A 12,500-nucleotide genomic window follows, 5' to 3' on the forward strand; every position below is an offset into this window, starting at 1 on the left:
TCACTTTCCCTTTCCTTTCCTCTCCTTTCCTTTCCTTCCATTCCCTTTCCTTTCCTTCCCTTCCCTTCTCTTTCCTTCCTTTCCTTTCCTTTCCTTTCGTTCCCTTCTCTTTCCTTCCCCTCACTTCCCTTCCTTCCATTCCCTTTACTTCCCTTCCCTTTCCTTCCCTTCCTTTCCTTTCCTTTCCTTCCCTTTCATTCCCTTTCCTTCCCTTCCCTTCACAAGATCTTCACTTCCCTTTCCCTTCCCTTCCATTCCTTTCCTTCCCTTCCTCCCCAATACCGAACTTATTTGAGGCATGATAAAGGGAAGGGGAGAAGAGAAAGGGGAAGAAGAATGGAGGGGAAGGGAGGAGAAAATGAGGGTAAAGAAATAAGGGAGGAAGGGAGGAAGGGAGGGAAAGACCGGAGGGAGGAAGGAAAAGGAGGTGGAAGTAAAGGACATTGCAGTAAAAAAATGAAAGGAAAAAATAATGGAGGAAAAACGAGGAGAGGAGAAAAGGGAGAAGGAAGGAAAATGAATACGAGAAGAAAACAGGAAAAAGAAGATGCAGAGGAAAAGAAGGGAAAAGAGAAAGAAGATGAGGAGGAAGAGGAAGGAAGAAGAACGAAATGGAAGAAGCAAAAAAGAAAGAAACAAAAGAAAAAAAATGCGAAGAGAAAAAATGAAGGAACGTAAATAAAGAGAAGGGAAAAGAGAGAAAGGAAAAGGAAGAGGAAAATGAAGGAAGGAAGAGACAGAAGAGGAAGAAATCTCAGAGGAAGAAAACTTTGAAGGAAAAAAACTAGTGTGTGTGTGTGTGTGTGTGTGTGTGTGTGTGTGTGTGTGTGTGTGTGTGTGTGTGTGTGTGTGTGTGTGTGTGTGTGTGTGTGTGTGTGTGTGTGTGTGTGTGTGTGTGTGTGTGTGTGTGTGTGTGTGTGTGTGTGTGTGTGTGTGTGTGTGTGTGTGTGTGTGTCGCTCAATACATCAATTCTACACGCTTTTTATTATTCATTTTTCAACTTCCAACAATACCCGATTGCATAACAGAGAGAGAGAGAGAGAGAGAGAGAGAGAGAGAGAAATATTTAACGCCAACCGTGTCATTTTACGGCCTTTGAAAAATGAACTATAGCCATCTCTCTCTCTCTTGACAGGTAATGTAATATTCTCAGGTAATTTGCAGGGCAGGTGAAGGATAAATAACTACCACTACTACTACTACTACTACTACTACTACTACTACTATACTACTACTACTATACTACTACTACTACTACTACTACTACTACTACTACTACTACTACTACTACTACTACTACTACTACTACTACTACTACTACTACTATTACTACTACTACTACTACTACTACGGTTCAATTCTGGTCACACTACTATAAAAAGGATATCGAGGTGTTAGAATCTGTACAGAGGAGTATGACAAAGGTGATTCAGGGGGTGAGAAACTTGCCTTATGAGGACAGACTGAAGCATTTAAATCTACACTCTCTGGAATGGCGAAGGTTGCGAGGAGACTTGATCGAAGTTTACAAATGGATGAAGGGCTTTAATAAGGGGGATGTCAATAGGGTTTTGGTTGTAAGAAAGCCAGGTAGGACACGTAGCAATGGTTTTAAGTTAGATAAATTCAGATTCAACAAAGACATGGGCAAGAACTGGTTTACCAATAGAGTGGTGGGTGAGTGGAACAGGCTTGGCACTCATGTTGTGGGAACCAATACCATAGATGCATTCAAGAAGAGTTTGGATAAATTCATGGATAGTGAGGTTAGGTGGGGTTAGGATTACAGGAGCAGCCTTGTATAGGCCTACCGGCCTCTTGCAGACTCCTTACGTTCTTATGTTCTTATGTTCTTATATCAATAACTTACTTTTGCGACTTTAAAAAAAAAATTATTTACGTTTTTTTTTTGTGCTATAAATAAAAATAAATGAAAAAAAAGTTGCAATAAAAATAAGCAAAAACACAATAGAGAAAGAAAAGAAAATGATGAATAAATGTGTGTGTGTGTGTGTGTGTGTGTGTGTGTGTGTGTGTGTGTGTGTGTGTGTGTGTGTGTGTGTGTGTGTGTGTGTGTGTGTGTGTGTGTGTGAAAGCTAATGAATAAATAACAATAATTGATAAATGTTTAAAGTCATTGTTATTTAATTCTTGTTTTATTCATTAATATCAATTTCTCGATATTTTCGAGTTTGTTATAATGGAGAATATTTAAGTGAAGAAGCCGCGCAAAGAGAGAGAGAGAGAGAGAGAGAGAGAGAGAGAGAGAGAGAGAGAGAGAGAGAGAGAGAGAGAGAGAGAGAGAGAGAGAGAGAGAGAGAGAGAGAGAGAGAGAGAGAGAGAGAGAGAGAGAGAGAGAGGGGAGAGAGATAAAGAGAGAGAGGGGGGGGAGAGAGAGAGAGAGAGAGAGAGAGAGAGAGAGAGAGAGAGAGAGAGAGAGAGGGGGGAGAAGAGAGAGAGAGAGGGCGAAGGGGGGGAGAGAGAGAGAGAGAGAGAGAGAGAGAGAGAGAGAGAGAGAGAGAGAGAGAGAGAGAGAGAATGGGAGGGGAAGAAGAGGGGTGAAGGGAGGAGAGAGAGAGAGAGAGGGGGGAAGGGGGAGGGGAGGAAGGGGGTGGGAGAGAGAGAGAGGGGGGGAAGGGAATTGATGAGGGGGGTGATGAGAAGGGGAAGAGGAAGGGGGGGAGGGGGAGGAAGGGGGCATGAGAAGAGGAGGAGGAGGAGGAGGAGGAGGAGGAGGAGGAGGAGGATAATGTAATGGAAGGAGGAGAAAAAATTAATAAATCGAAAAAAAAAATGAAAATATAAAAAAAAGACAACGTAAAAAAAAAAAAAACACTTGAATAAAACAGGGAGGGAGGGAAGGGGAAGGGAGGGAAGAAGGAAGGAGGAAAAAGGGGGGGGGAGGCATGGAAGGAAAGATGTGTAGGGGGAGGGGGGGGGAGGAAGAGAGGGAGCAGTCAGGTGTTTGTGGGGGGAGAAAGGAAGGGAGCATAAATGTGTGTGGTGGGGAGAGGAAGGGAGGGAGATTAGAGAGAATAGGAAGATGTCGGAAGGGGAGAAAAGGAGGGAGGGGAGAGAGAAAGACGTATAGAAAGGAAGGGAGCATAAACAGATGTGTGGTGGGGAGAGGAAGGGAGATAAAGGGGAGAATAGAAAGATGTCTGAAGGGGAGAAAAGGGAGACAGGGAGAGGGAGACTAGAACGGCGTGTAGAAAGGAAGGGAGCATAAACAGATGTGTGGTGGGGAGAGGAAGGGAGATAAAGGGGAGAATAGAAAGATGTCTGAAGGGGAGAAAAGGGAGACAGGGAGAGGGAGACTAGAACGGCGTGTAGAAAGGAAGGGAGCATAAACAGATGTATGGTGAGGAGAGGGAGGGAGGAAAAAGGGAGAATAGAAAGATGTCTGAAGGGGAGAAAAGGGAGACAGGGAGAGGGAGACAAGAACGGCGTGTAGAAAGGAAGGGAGCATAAACAGATGTGTGGTGGGGAGAGGAAGGGAGGTAAAAGAGAGAATAGAAAGGTGTCTGAAGGGGAGAAAAGGGAAGGGGAGAGGAAGACTAAAAGAAACAGGTGTGTGGAAGGGAAGGGGGAGGGGAGGGGGGTCATAGGCAGGTGTAAGGGGAACAGAGGACAGGTAGGGATGAGGTGAGATAGACAGGTGTGTATTCTGAGGCCGATATTCTAAAACACTTTCGTTCTCACATCAACTCTTTCTAAAGGTCAAAGAAGGGGTCAGTCGGGTTCTAATAAGTCTTTCTTTAGGTTCATGGTACAGAAGGGTCAGACTACCACCAGGGTCATAAAACTACTTCTGGAAATGCCCACAACACCAATGAAAGCCTTGTTAAATGTATGTTTCTTTAGGTTCATGGTACAGAAGAAGGGTCAGACTACCACCAGGGTCATAAAACTACATCTGGAAATGCCCACAACTCCCACGAAAGTCAAATTTGTGTTCTTGGGCGACGATTTTTTTTTATGATACAACCCTGACTCTCCTCACCTTTACAAGAGGGGCAGGTTAGTCCCCCCGAACTCTGCAACAGCGATTCAGAGAGCGAGTCCATCAGGTTCACAACGCCGGACAGCCGCTGGAGGGGAGGAGGAAGAGGAGAAGGAGGAGGAGGATAGAGGAGTTAGTTGAAATAGATGAAGGAAAGAGAGGAAAGATATAAGAGGAGAATGCAGGAGGAGGAGAAGGAGGAGGATAGAGGAGTTAGTTGAAATAGATGAAGGAAAGAGAGGAAAGATATAAGAGGAGAGAGCAGGAGGAGGAGGAGGAGGAGGAGGAGGATAGAGGAGTTAGTTGAAATAGATGAAGGAAAGAGAGAAAAGAGATTAGAAGAGAAAGCAGGAGGAGGAGGAGAAGGAGGAGAAGGAGAAAGAGGAGGAGGAGGTAAGGAGATGAGAGGAGAAAGAAGGAAGAGAAGGACGAGGAGATAGATAGATAGATATATAGATAGACAGATTGAGAGAGCAAATGTGAAAGAAAAGAAACAAAAGAAGAATGTGCGTAGGGAATATCAGAAGAAGAAGAAGAAAAAGAAGAAGAAGGAGAAGAAGAAGAAGAAGAAAAAGAAGAAGAAGAAGAAGAGGAAGAAAAAGAAGGAAAAAAAGAATCCAAGTTAATAAAAGTAATAACAATACACACACACACACACACACACACACACACACACACACACACACACACACACACACACACACACACACACACACACAGAACACGCGAGTAAACACTGACTAAACACGTACACTCCCTCCCCCCCCCCCCCAACACACACACACACACACACACACACGCACACACGCAAGTAAACAAACACACAATTTAGGTAATGAGACCAACCCTTTATGACGCAACAGAAAGGTCAAAGGTCACGAACAGATCATAAAGAAGTCAAGGAAGAGGAGGAGGAGGAGGAGGAGGAGGAGGAGGAAGAGGAAGAAGAGGAGGAGGTGTATCTGCACCATGAAGTCTTCCATTGGCTGATCATGAGGAGGAGGAGGAGGAGGAGGAGGAGGAGGAGGAGGAGGAGGAAAGGGGGCGAAGAATGGGGAGGAAGAAAGGGGAGGGTCAAGCGGTCAATATCCAAGGCACGTCAGGTAATAATTCTCTCTCTCTCATCCATAAACATTGCAAGACATTCCACCGCGATAACAACAACAAAAACAACAACAACAACAACAATAATAATAATAATAATAATAATAATAATAATAATAGAGTGCATCAATAATTACCTGTAGCCGCAAGGTGTTCGGCGTCAAAAGTTCCTCTCTTAATTGTTCCCATTCCGTCGCCATCTTGGAACACCCGACATGCTAACCCTTCTCGATACTTCAAACGCTTCTACTTTCTCTCCTATGGCTTCGTTCTTCCTCCTCTTTAGCTCAGCGTGAATGTGAAGGTGGAGGGAACTACTACTCCATTCCTCCACTCCCTCCTCCACCTCCTCCACCTCGAAAATGGTCAATTACGTGAGTCCCCCATAACGAGTTTCTCCTTGTCGATGGCTCCGCGTGAAGGCTCAGTGGCTAGGGTGTTGTTGACGTTCCTGCTTCTTCTTCACATTATTTCTGCTTTTTCTTTGGTTATCTGTTCCTTCTGTGGCTCATCTTCCTCGCTAGTGTCTCTATATACACCTGGAAAGAGGAAGAATGCATAAGGTGATGATTATGGAGGTAAAGATAGAGAGAATAAGGATGAAGATAAGAAAGGAAGGAAGGAAAAGGAGAAAGAATGGAGAGAAGAAATATATTAGGACAGACAAGAAGAGAGGAAAGAAAGACAGGAAAGAGTGAAAGAATTAGATAGACAAGAGAAGAAAGGAATGAAGGGGAAAGGAAACGGAGAAAGGAAATGGAAAGAAAAGAAAGGGAGAAAAAGCACAAAGAAATGAAAGTAAAGGGAAAGAAAAGAAAGAAAAAAGCAGGAAAATAACAAAGATAAACATGAAAAAAGGGGAAAAAAGAGGAAAAAAAATATATTAGGGTAGACAAAAAAAGGGAGAGGAAAGAAAGGGAAAGAACAAGGAAAAGGAAAAGAAAGAAAGAAAGAGGAGGGAACGAAATATATAGATTCAGGATTCTTAGAAATGGTCGCGAAAAAACAGAAACAGAACCTTCATGAATAGAGAATTTGACACCAGATGGCGGGAACAACAGCTCGTGACGGGGTTAAACTTTCTTCTCCTCCTCCTCCTCCTCCTCCTTGCATTTCTTCTTCTTCTTCTTCTTCTTCTTCTTCTTCTTCTTCTTCTTCTTCTTCTTCTTCTTCTTCTTCTCATCTTCCCTACTCATATTATTATTTTTTGCTTTTTTTCTGTCCCATTTGCTCTCTCTCTCTCTCTCTCTCTCTCTCTTAATCTATCTATCTCCTCCTCCTCTTCCTTTTCCTTTTCATCTCCTTACCTCCTCCTCCTCCTCCTCCTCCTCCTCCTCCTCATTTACCGTTTGACTAGTTTTTCACCTCTGTCACATATTTTCCCTTCTTTTCCCTTTCTTTTTTTCTCTCACTTCTCTTATTTCCCATTTTCTCCCTTCAATTCCTCTTCTTTCCCCTTTTATCCTCTCCTTATCCTCCTCCTCCTCTCTAATTCCCCTCATTCACCATACTCATTTTATCACCTATCACTCTTTCTCCCATAATTCCCTTCTTCTCCTTTTCTTTTTACCTCTTTCTCTCCTCCTATTTCCCTATTCTCTCCCTTCAATTCCTCTCCCTTCCCTATTTATCCCAACCCTTTCCCCCCCTAGATGCCCCCCTTAATAGTTATGCCCTAATACCCACCATTGATCTGCTCTTTGAATATGCCCTGGTACCTTTCTATATGGCATCAGAATCCCCCTGAGCTCAACTTGCCGATAGTGAAACCAGGTTAGCGGCATCGTTTTAGACCAGCACTTAATTCTCCCTCTCATGTGTCACCTATAGTTAACATATATGAGAGGGAGAGAGATAGGTGTTGGGGCTGTGAATACACGAAAGGAAAGAATGGAAAGGAAAGAAATATATTAGGGTAGACTTGAAGAGAGGGAAGGAAAGGAAGAAAAGGAAGTGAAATATATTAGGTAGAAAAGAGAAGGGAGGAATGAAGGGAAAGGAGAGAGAGACACATTAGGATAGAGAAGAGAGGAAAAAAGAAAGAAAAGGAAGTGAAATATATTAGGTAGAAAAGAGAAGGGAGGAATGAAGGGAAAAGGAGACACATTAGGATAGAGAAGAGAGGAAAAAAGAAAGAAAAGGAAGGAAAGATATATGTTAGATAGACAAGAGAAGGGAGGAATGAAGGGAAAAGGAGACATTAGGATAGAGAAGAGAGGAAAGAAAGAAAGAAAAGGAAGGAAAGAAATATGTTAGATAGACAAGAGAAGGGAGGAATGAAGGGGAAAAGGAAAGAAGTATATAAGGAAACAGACGAGAAAAGGGAGGAAGGGAATGAAAAGGAAAGAAGGAAAAGAAGGAAAAGAAATAGAAAGACAAGAGAAGGAAGGAATAAAGGGGAAAGGAAAGAAATAGATTAGGATACAGACAAGAAAAGGAAGGAAGGAAATGAAAAGGAAAGAAAGAAGAGGAGGAAAAAAAAAACAGAAAAACAAAAGAAGGAAGGAATGGAAGGAAAAGGAAAGAAATATATCAGGACAAAAACGAGAAAAGGAAGGAAGAAAATGGAAAGGAAAGAAAGAAAAGGAGGAAAAGATATAGAAAGACAAGAGAAGGAAGGAATGAAGGGAAAAGAAAAGACATTTATTAGGACAGAGACGAGAAAAGGAAGAAAATGGAAAGGAAAGAAAGAAAAGGAGGAAAAGATATAGAAAGACAAGAGAAGGAAGGAATGAAGGGAAAAGAAAAGACATATATTAGGACAGAGACGAGAAAAGGAAGGAAATGAAAAGAAAGGAAAGAAAGAAAAGGAAGGAAAGCACAAGAATAGACGTTACAGCAAAATAAGAAAAAGAGAAGAAAGAAAAAAATGGAGGCGGGAGGGAAGTGACTGAAGGTAAAAAATAAGATAGAGATTAGTTAAAAAGAAATACGTGGCATAGAAGTTACGATAAGATAAATGAGGTAAACAGAGAGAAAGGATGATAAAGAAGGAAGTTACGTATATAAATAAGACAATAAATAAATGTGATTATATGACTTAATTTAGTGTTTTGTTATTTTTTATCAATGTGAAGTGACGAGAAATGAGATGAGAAGCGATAGAGGTTTAAAAAGAAAAGCAAAGAAGCGATTTACGAATATTAGATTGAATAAATAAAGAGCATTAGAACATAAGAAGGGAAGGAAAAGACGAGGGAAAGAAGGGAGACAAAAAAAAGAGGAAAAAGGTGGAAATGAAAGAAATGAAAAGGAAAGGAAGAAGAGGAAAAGAGGAAAGGAATGGAAATGAATGAAATAAGAAGGAAAGGAAGAAGGAGAATAGAATAAGAAGACAAGAAAAGAGAGAAATGGAAATGAATGTAAGAAAAGGGAAAGGAAAAAAAAGAGGGAAAGAATAAGGAGACAAAGAAAAAAGGAGTGAAATGGAAATGAAAGAAATGAAAAGGAAAGGAAGAAGAGGAAAAGAGGAAAGGAATGGAAATGAATGAAATAAGAAGGAAAGGAAGAAGAGGAAAAGAGGAAAGGAATGGAAATGAATGAAATAAGAAGGAAAGGAAGAAGGAGAATAGAATAAGAAGACAAGAAAAGGGAGAAATGGAAATGAATGTAAGAAAAGGGAAAGGAAGAAAGGAGGGAGAGAAGAAGGAAACAAGAAAAGAGGAAAGAAAAGGAAATTAATGAAAGGAAAGGGAAAGAAAGAAAGGAGGAACAGAATAAGGAGACAAGAAAAGAGAGAAATGGAAATGAATGAAAGAAAAGGGAAAGGAAGAAAAGGGAAAGAATAAGAAGACAAGAAGAGGAGATAAATGTAAATAAACGAAAGAAAAAGAAAAGGAAGAAGAGGAAAAGAAAAAAGAAAGAGAGCAACGGAAATGAAAGAAAGAAAAGAAGGAAAAAATAAGACAAGAAAAGAATAAAAGATGTAAATAAACGAAAGAAAAGGGAAAGGAAAGACAAAAAACAGGAAAAAAATAGCGATGAAACATAGAAAACGGGAAAAGAAACAAGTCAAATGCGAAATTATAACTAAATTCAACGTTATTTATGAGTTATTTACGGAGTGTAGTTAAGGTAGATTACGTAACGAATATCCAACTTGCCGGGAAAGATAAAAATACTCATATGTGTTAAGAAATAAAGAGGAAATTGAATGTTTCTGAAAATTATGGTGTTAAGAAAAACTTCCCACATTCAAGGGTGACTAAAGTATTGATTCCTCGTGTATGTTTGATGGGGAATGCGTATACTAGCCTTGTCTCTCTCTCTCTCTCACACACACACACACACACACACACACACACACACACACACACACACACGCACACGAGAACAATGGCATAAAATAATGATGATGATGATGATGATGAAAAAAAATAAGAAAAATAATAAGTTAATAATAATGGGTCAAGGTTCTCGTCTCTGTGTGTGTGTGTGTGTGTGTGTGTGTGTGTGTGTGTGTGTGTGTGTGTGTGTGTGTGTGTGTGTGTGTGATATAATGGCTATTCCTCTTTTGTTATCGTTATTTGAGAGAGAGAGAGAGAGAGAGAGAGAGAGAGAGAGAGAGAGAGAGAGAGAGAGAGAGAGAGAGAGAGAGAGAGAGAGAGAGTTTGTGTGTGTGTGCGTTATCGACCTCAGGAACGTATCCACAACAAACACTTAGTTACTCTTCCTTGTAGCTGGTAACACACACACACACACACACACACACACACGGATCTTATCAACTAAAACACAAACAAACAAACAAACAAACATCCTTGATAAGAAAACTCTATTCTACCTAAAAATATAAAAGCTAATAAATTAATGAATAAATAAATAAATAAATAGTTAATGGATGTTATTAGAAAAATTGTGGTTCTTTAATGTTAATAAATATGTAAATGAATGAAGAAATAAGTGAATAAAGAAGACGAAAGGAGGAGAAGGAGGAGGAGGAGGAGGAGGAGGAGGAGGAGGAGGAGGAGAAGAACAAGGACGAGGAGGAAGAAAACAAGGACGAGGAGGAGGAAAACATCACATAAGTCACTGTCATTGATACTAATATTGACACACACACACACACACACACACACACACACACACACACACACACACAGGTAGTTCATCACATTCCCACCTGCACAGTTTCGCAGGTAGGCAACTAATCAGTCAGGGTACACATCCAGTCTGGCTATCCATCTACCTGTCTGTCTATCTGTACGACCTTGGCAATAAAAAAAAGACGAAAATAAAGTTAAGAATTCGCTATAAAAAATAACAACGAAAAAATAGGTTCATGATATCCCAGGTAAGGTTATTCATATGTTACCTGCCTCTTGTTTTTGGTAAATGGTTAAGATACAAAGTGTGGGAAATAAGTTAATCAGGATGCAGGTGAGACTAGAAATACAGGTAATGTCCACTAATTAACATGTGTGCGATAAATAGATGAATAAGAAACCAGGTGAGAAAAGAAGGAAAGGTAATATCTCAGGTGTGGCAATAGAATAGAAAGTTAATATTCGATAATTGACGTAAGGTGACATAAGGAGGAGGAGGAGGAGGAGGAGGAGGAGGAGGAGGAGGAGGAGGAGGAAAAAAAGGATGTAAAAGAAGACGAATAACATGACCAAGGAAGAAGGATAAAAGGAAGAGAAAGAGAACAGAAGGACAAAAAGGAATAAAAGAGGAATAGAAGGAATAAAAAACGAAAGAGGAAAGAAAACAAAACAAAACAAAAAACAGGATTAAGGAAGAAGAATAAAAGGAGGAAGAAGAGAACGGAAGGACAAAAAGGAATAAAAGAGGAATAGAAGGAATAAAAAACGAAAGAGGAAAGAAAACAAAACAAAACAAAAAACAGGATTAAGGAAGAAGAATAAAAGGAGGAAGAAGAAGAGAAAGAAAGGACAAAAAGGAATGAAAGAGGAATAGGAGAAATAAAAAAAAACGAAAGCAGGAAAAAGAAAACAAAAGCAAAAAACAAGATTAAGGAAGAAGGATAAAAGGAGGAAGAGTGAGAGAAAGCAAAGACAAAAATGAATAAAACAAGAATAGAAGAAATAAAAAACGAAAGAAAGAAAAGAAAAGAAAAACAAAAAACAAGATTAATGAAGAAGGATAAAAGGAGAAAGAGAAAGAAAACGGAAGGACAAAAAAGGGGGAAAAAAGGAAAGGAATAAAGAAAAAACGAAAGAAACAAAAAACAAAACAAAAAACAGACAACACAAACACACAAACACATAAGAACACATACACAAGGATATAAAAACAACATTACCTGACTATGATAAGAGGCGTGATAAATACCCAAACAAAAACATAGATAACAATAAAATTAAAGCTAATATTCGATAATTAACAAAAGATGACGATAGAAATACAGGTAATACAGGTAATATCCACTAATTAAGATGCAAAGTGTTAATATATATATACAAAGAGACAGGTATAGAGATAAAAGGAAAGGTAATATTCGATAATTAACAAAAGGTGTGATATATATAATTAGGAACGCAGGTGAGAATGGAAATACAGGTGAAGACGTAGATAAAGGAGAAAGAAGAAGATGGGAAAGAAGAGGAAGAGGAGGAGGAGGAAGAAGAGCAGAAAATGTATACAAATGAGGAAGAAAAATTAAATGAGGAAGAGGAAGAAAGGAAGGAAGGGAAAAAGGAGAAGGAAGAAGAGGAGGAAGAAGAGGAAGAAATATAAGCAAATGAAGAAGATGAAAAGGAATAATGAGAGAGAGGAAGAAAGGAAGGAAGGTCTTAAAGGATAAAGGAGGAGGAAGAAGAGGAAGAGGGGGAGGAGAAGAGGAAGAAATATAAGCAAATGAAGAAGATAAAAAGGAATAATGAGAGAGAGGAAGAAAGGAAGGAAGGTCTTAAAGGATAAAGGAGAAGGAAGAAGAGGAGGAAGAAGAGGAAGAGGAGGAGGAGGAAGAGAAGAAAATGTAAGCAAATGAAGAAGAAAAAAAGGAATAATGAGGAAGAGGAAGAAAGGAAGGAAGGTCTTAAAGGAAAAAGGAGAAGGAAGAAGAAGAGGAAGAAGAGGAAGAGGAGGAGGAGGAAGGAGAAAATGTATGCAAATGAAGAAGAAAAAAAGGAATAATGAGAAAGAGGAAGAAAGCAAGGTCTTAAAAGAAAAAGGAGAAGGAAAAAGAAGAGGAAGAAGAGGAAGAGAAGGAGGAGGAGGAAGAGAAGAAAATGAAGAGAAAAAAAATGAATAATGAGAGAGAAAGAAAGCAAGGTCTAAAGATAATAAGAAAGAAGAAAGAAAGGAAAAAAGAAGGAATAGAAGAAAATGATAAACAAAGGCAAGTTAAATAAGATAAAGGAGAGAAAAAGGAAGAGAAAGAAAGAAAAAGAAAAAATAAAGGAAAAAGGAGAAGGAAGAAGAGGAGGA

At 39.6% G+C, this 12,500-nt stretch overlaps 1 protein-coding gene across 3 annotated transcripts in view; it reads right to left on the reverse strand.

Annotated features, from left to right (window-relative positions):
- LOC126985820 (probable E3 ubiquitin-protein ligase HECTD2) overlaps positions 1 to 12,500 on the reverse strand; it is a 46,766-nt gene that overhangs the window by 22,236 nt on the left and 12,030 nt on the right. For all 3 annotated transcript variants that reach the window (XM_050841244.1, XM_050841242.1, XM_050841243.1), the window contains 2 exons: positions 5,246 to 5,647; positions 4,005 to 4,092 (listed from right to left, as the gene is read on the reverse strand). In XM_050841244.1, coding sequence (XP_050697201.1) covers positions 4,005 to 4,092; positions 5,246 to 5,308 — 151 coding nt within the window. In that variant the 5' untranslated portion in view covers positions 5,309 to 5,647. The remainder of the gene's footprint in view (positions 1 to 4,004; positions 4,093 to 5,245; positions 5,648 to 12,500) is intronic.

The sequence above is a fragment of the Eriocheir sinensis genome, chromosome 60, assembly GCF_024679095.1.
Source record: "Eriocheir sinensis breed Jianghai 21 chromosome 60, ASM2467909v1, whole genome shotgun sequence".
Classification (NCBI taxonomy): Eukaryota; Metazoa; Arthropoda; class Malacostraca; order Decapoda; family Varunidae; genus Eriocheir; species Eriocheir sinensis.